Here is a 6,071-nt window from a genome sequence, read left to right as displayed (position 1 = left end):
TTCTTGCGTGTTCTAAACGATGCCATGCCATTTGAAGTACCTTCTGTGAGGCATAGCCTGATCCTTCATGAGGCTGTCCTATAAAGAGAAAACAAATCTGTCAAAATTTTAAACTAAATGTGACAGAATTTATTATTATTAAACTCAAAGTTTTCTTTCGGTTCAGTGGATAATTACCTATTCTGCACATATATAGCTAAAAAGGTACATCTTTTGCGGCTTGTGTTTCTGACATTTATGAACAATTCTGTAGGGTCATAAGTGAAGCTGGAATATTAAATATCGAGTTACATGCTTATAGGAAAGTGGTTCACACATATGGCTACAAAACGCAGGGTTCCAGAGCTGCTCTCATAAAAGCAAGATTTGGTGTTTGTCCTATTTCCACACTGTCACCTGCGGCATCAACACATTTTATAGTTCATGTTTGACATTGTTCTGCAGAGATATACGTAATCATTAGTGATAACACTGGGCTCATGCTGCAACCATAGATTGTGGACACAATGTGTCAGTTAAATTGTGAGACCAATCTATGTTATCTCTGAGACATTACAGAATGTTTACAAAGCAACCAACCATTTTTCTCTGCAGTGCCTTTCCATCGAGAACCCCCTGTTTATTGGGAAAAAAAATTACATGTATCTGATACTTCTTACGGTCAATAACACCAACAGGAAATACACTAACAGCAATCTGACACAAATTGTTGGGATCAAGAGAAAATTATTGATGTTTTTTTGGATGGTGAGTCTGTTTTTCTTGGGACTCAGAGTAACTGCTGCAGAAAAGCATGCTTTTGAAAATGAAATGAGACAGATATTAAAGATTTTGCAAATTGCACACTTCCAAGTTTGTGTGTGTGTGTGTGTGTGTGTGTGTGTGTGTGTGTGTGTGTGTGTGTGTGTGGCAGAGGGGGCTTTTTAAAGCTAGCACTAAATATCATTCCAATACACATTTTACTATCCGACATTCAAGTTTCTTATTTAAGATGTTCTTTCTATGCACAGTCGATGGCACATTCCTTGACTTCCAGAAACCATTCAATGTGGTTCTGCACTGATGCCTAGTGTGCAAAATATGTACATACAGAATCAGTGAATAAGTATTCAACTAGAATAAACAGAGCTCAGTCCATAATTCTTAACAGGAAAGCAACATATTGTGTGTGTGTGTGTGTGTGTGTGTTTTTGCAAATTCTGGCATATGCTCCACAATATAAATAAAGATAATGTAATAATGAAAACAAAAACAATATGTAATGTAATGCACATAAATGTATGGAAAGTTCTGATATTGCTTGGCTGTGCAATTGGACTGGGTCATAATTATCAATTATTTACAGGCATTTGCAACTACAGGTATAAGATAAAAAGACCACAAAAATCTACTGGTGAGGACAGTAAATGCCATGTTCTGTACTAGGACTGTTGATATTTTTAAAAAATATTGGGAATCCGATACATCAATATTTAAAAAAGTATCATTATCAGCCCTTGATATATCGGAAAAAAGTATCGATATATCAATGGAAAGAAATATCGATGTACATGCCTACAAAAATATCAGCTGCACATTGTAAATATACTGCTGGTTTTAGAGCTGTATATTTAAGTGTTGATGAAAGTAAAATTATGTTCTACTAAAATTTCGAAAGAACAATTTCAAGTATTTACTGAAAATTGTGAAAAAATATAAAATAAAAATATAGGCACTTGATATAGCCTTTTCAATGTCAGCAAAAAAATAATCACTGATATATATTCATATTTTTTGGAAAAAAAAATCGATATATTGATATTTTATCAACAGCCCTATTCTCTACAAATACACTGGAACACGATACTTGTTTCTATACTGGATCTCAATGAAATTTGTGTATGCAAAGCCTTTAGTGAGAGTGTCATACTAAGAGAGAGACATTAAAAAAGATCTGCTGTCCCAGAAACTTGGTGTCTGCGCAATGACACTGGTTCATTTCACAATTACACTCTAAGCAGTGCATAGTGACAGCTGATTTTCTTGGTTGCTTTATTTTGGGCATGTCACTGATTTCCACTGCACTTCTCCTGGATTGTTCTAATAGTCTATTACACATAAGACAAGCAACTTTCACATGGAATGTGATACACAATACTTCTCAATGTGGATGGAGTCCAGGCAGCAAGGAGGCATAACAACACAGTTCACGGTACTTGAAGATGAAACTTTCAGAAGGAAGAGAGATAACAAAGGGAAATAAGGATTAACAAGTCAGCAGCAGATGAGATATGAGAACTAAGACATTAGAACTGAAAGAAAGAGCTTGAACAAGTCAGAAACAGTGGAAGAAGATATACTAAAAAAGTATAGAGAAGACAAAGAAAAAAAAACTGACAAACACCACATGTTTATTGTGGAGAAGGAATTGGATGAGGAGGAGGAACAAGTGAAAGAAAAGGACCAAAAAAGCAGTAAATGGGAGCGGGGAAACAGAAAAAAATGATGAGATGATGAAGGATGGGGGGGGGGGGGGGGGGGAAGGAGGAGATATGGAATATTGAGATAAACAATAGGAGAGATCAACTTAAGTTGAGGCCACATGACTACTTACTAGAATCAAGCATATACTATCCAAAACGTTTTGTTGTATTGATTCTAGAAGAAATAATCTGAATGGCCAGTGTAATGATGGATACAGGGTGGTTATAATTAAATTTTCAAAACACTGCAGAAATAACACCACCAGTCAGAATGAGGTTAAATTGCAACGAAATATTATCAGAGAAGGGGAAAAACGTATGGGAGAAGAAAAAAAAATAGTGTGAAAACTGATCAATAGTTGGTGCTGTATGTGTCAGAATACGTAAATGAAAACACTTGTCATGCGCATGACCCTCTGAAGTCGGTATAAACACATCGGGTACATGGCTTTTCTCCTTTTGCGACTGCAACGTCCACCATGACTGTCACAATGCAGGATCATGCTCTGCATGTAAAGCTGTATTATGAGAATGATGACTGTGCACATGTAGCTTTGGAGAAGTTCCGGACACTGAAGGGTTTGAAAAAAGGTGTTGGTACGATGACTGCTGTGGGTCTAGAGAAAATGATTTGGAAATTCGAAAAGACGGATTCTTTTGGTGTGCAACCTGATAGAGGGAGGAAACGAATTGATTCAACATCAGCGGAAGCTGTGGCTACAGCAAAGCAGGAGGAGACGAGTGGTGATTTGCAAATGTGTAGTGCACGGAGAATTTCTGAACATTAGATATACCCCTGAGCATGGTGCATAAAATCCTACGAAACATCCTTCTTTGCTATCCATTCAAAATTACCCATGTGCACGAGTTGCTTCCTGCCAGCAAGAGAGACCTTTGCTTTAAAATTTCTTGCCCGCATGGAAGTGGACAATGATTGGCCACTGAAGATTTTGTGGGCAGAAGAAACCAACTTCCATCTGACAGGGTATGTCAGTACACAGAATTGTCGAATATGGGCAATGGAAAATCCACACACAAATCAACCAGTACCACTTCATCCTGAAAAGGTCACTGTGTGTTGCAGGTTTACAACGACATTTATCATACGGCCATATTTTTTCGAAGAGACAGGTGCTTCCGGTCCTGTTACCTGTACTGTCACTGGTAAGCACTTTGAGTGTCTTTAGTGCAACCATATCATTCCAGCTCTCCAACAGTGTGAATGTGTGGATGGGGTACTTTTTATGCAAGATGGCGCACCTCCACACATTGCAAATCCAGTTAAGGAGCCGCTGAACCGCCATTTTGGAAATGCTACAATTATCAGCCACCATTTCCCTACAGCCTGGTCGTCCCAATTACTTGACCTTAATCCATGTGACTTCTGGCTGTGGGGCTATCTGAAAGATGATGTGTTCAGTGTTCCGATTGCAAACTTAGCTGCACTGAAGGCATGCATTGCGCAACACAGTCTGAACGTGACCCCGGAAACATTCGATCAGTTGTGGAACGTGCTGTTTCTCGATTTCATCTTGTTGCAGAAAACAGTGGACAGCATACTGTTTGCGCCAGTCACACGGAAATTAATAATTCAATTTGATTTTGATTGATGCTTTTTATGCAACTTTTTGCCTCAGGACAATTAAAAACCGATGTGATTGATGCTTTTTATGTGGTTTTTAGCCTCAGAACAATTAAAAACTGATTATTCCCATCCAACGTGATATGACCTTGCCACGGTGGATGGGCTTACGTAACTAAAAGTATCACACCTGTACACCCATGCACACTGAGTAGCACAGTTTGTTTAACATCAAACATACATCTTGGGCATTGTTGTAGGATTCATTTGTCATTTGTAGTTGACCACTATTAAATTATAATGCTTACAGCGCCATTACTGCTGCATTTTTTAATTATTTATTTTTCTTCTGTCATATGTTTTCCCCACTTCTCCGATAATATTCCGTTGCAATTTGACATCATTCTGACCTGTGGTGTTACTTCTACAGCAGTGTGAAAGTTTAATTTTAATTATAATCTCCCTGTATATCAAAGTCATACATATTACAATCCAACAACTGTCAAATATTTTACAGTAAAATGGAATTTTCATCAGGGGCACAAGGGGGATGGGATGCAGGAGCTTTATATTTCAGCCATGATAAGATCAACACATAGAGAACCCTTCCTGACCTCCATAGCTGTACCCTCTATGCAGTACACTAGTACGTCTGCCTATCAAAAGCACAAGTGGTTATTGGAGAGTATTAAATAGATTTATTTTCATGTGGGTACAGAATACCTGAGGAATATTGATCCAGAGGGACAAGGCATTCGTGTTTGCTAGTAAGGAGTGTGATGCTATGGTTTGGGGAAATGTCTTCCAATACTAGTAAAATGATCCTGGGTCTTGCTGTCAAGTACAGCCACTACTTAGATTTTGAATAAAAATCATCAGCAATGAGGGCTGAAAACTTTTGTTGAAAGGAGTGGCCCTCATTTGCCAACAATCATGTCACAACAGAGGTTCGCGGCACCCTCTTGCCTTTTGGGTTGCAAATTGCCCCTAAAAGCAGAACTGTCAGCAATGATCAGTGGTATAAGGATGCAGAAGACAACGAAGATCAATGCATTAATGAACACAATATGTACAAGGGTGGTTGAAAAGTTCTCAGAATCACCGAGAGAGGTCAGCGCTAGCGCAACGAATTGTTCATGTGATATTCATTGGACTGTTGCCTGTAAACACATGCCACATTAGTGCTCTTGGAAGATAGCTGTGGCGGTGACATGGCTCTACTGGTGTTCCCGCGTAGTGATTTGCGAAGATGAAAAAAAATCTAGATTTGAGCAGTGATTCCCAAGTATTTCATAAAGAAACATGTGGAAGCAAAGGACATTCATGCTGATTTCCAGAATACACAGGGGGACTCTGCTCCTTCATATTCAACTGTTGCTAAGTAGACAAATGAATTTAAATTTGGTTGGGAGACCTTAGATGATGATCCACGCAGTGGTCGGCCAAGATGTGTTACTATTCCTAAAATCATTGCTAAAGTGCACAAAATGGACATAGAAGATCACTGATTGAAAATGCGTCAAACTGCTCACACCTGCCAGATGTCATCTGAAAGGGTATATCATATTTTAACTGAAGAATTAGAAATGAAAAAATTATCTGCAAGATGGGCGCCATGAATCTTGATACTGAATCAAAAATGCATGAGAATGGACATATCGGAACAATGTTTGGCTCGCTTTAGGAGGAACGAACAAGATTTTTTGTGCCAGGTTGTGACCACAGGTGAAACTTGAGTGCATTACTATATCCCACAGACAAAACAACAGTCAAAGCAGTGGGAACATACTGATTCTCCGCCACCAAAGAAAGCAAAGACAATTCCTTCAGCGGGAAAGGTCATGGTATCAGTGTTCTGGGATGCGAAGGGGATTCTGTTTGTAGATTATCTCCCCACTGGGCAGCCAATTATTGGAGAATACTATGCCAACCTCCTGAACAAATTGCAACAAAAGATATGTGAAAAAAGGCCAGGTTTAGCAAGGAAGAAAGTCATCTTCCATCAAGACAACGCACCCCCACACACC

The 6,071-nt window shown here is 38.8% G+C and overlaps 1 protein-coding gene across 1 annotated transcript in view; it reads right to left on the bottom strand.

The window, feature by feature from the left end:
- The window catches only part of LOC126236886 (mediator of RNA polymerase II transcription subunit 11), a 50,762-nt gene that overhangs the window by 1,459 nt on the left and 43,232 nt on the right, over window positions 1–6,071 (bottom strand). Inside the window, exon 3 of the mRNA XM_049946519.1 lies at window positions 1–78. This exon is cut by the window's left edge and continues 1,459 nt beyond it. Coding sequence (XP_049802476.1) covers window positions 1–78 — 78 coding nt within the window. The remainder of the gene's footprint in view (window positions 79–6,071) is intronic.

The sequence above is a fragment of the Schistocerca nitens genome, chromosome 2 (assembly GCF_023898315.1).
Source record: "Schistocerca nitens isolate TAMUIC-IGC-003100 chromosome 2, iqSchNite1.1, whole genome shotgun sequence".
Classification (NCBI taxonomy): domain Eukaryota; kingdom Metazoa; phylum Arthropoda; class Insecta; order Orthoptera; family Acrididae; genus Schistocerca; species Schistocerca nitens.
Note: the sequence above shows the minus strand (reverse complement) of the source record. Positions and strands in the feature narration are given on the sequence as shown.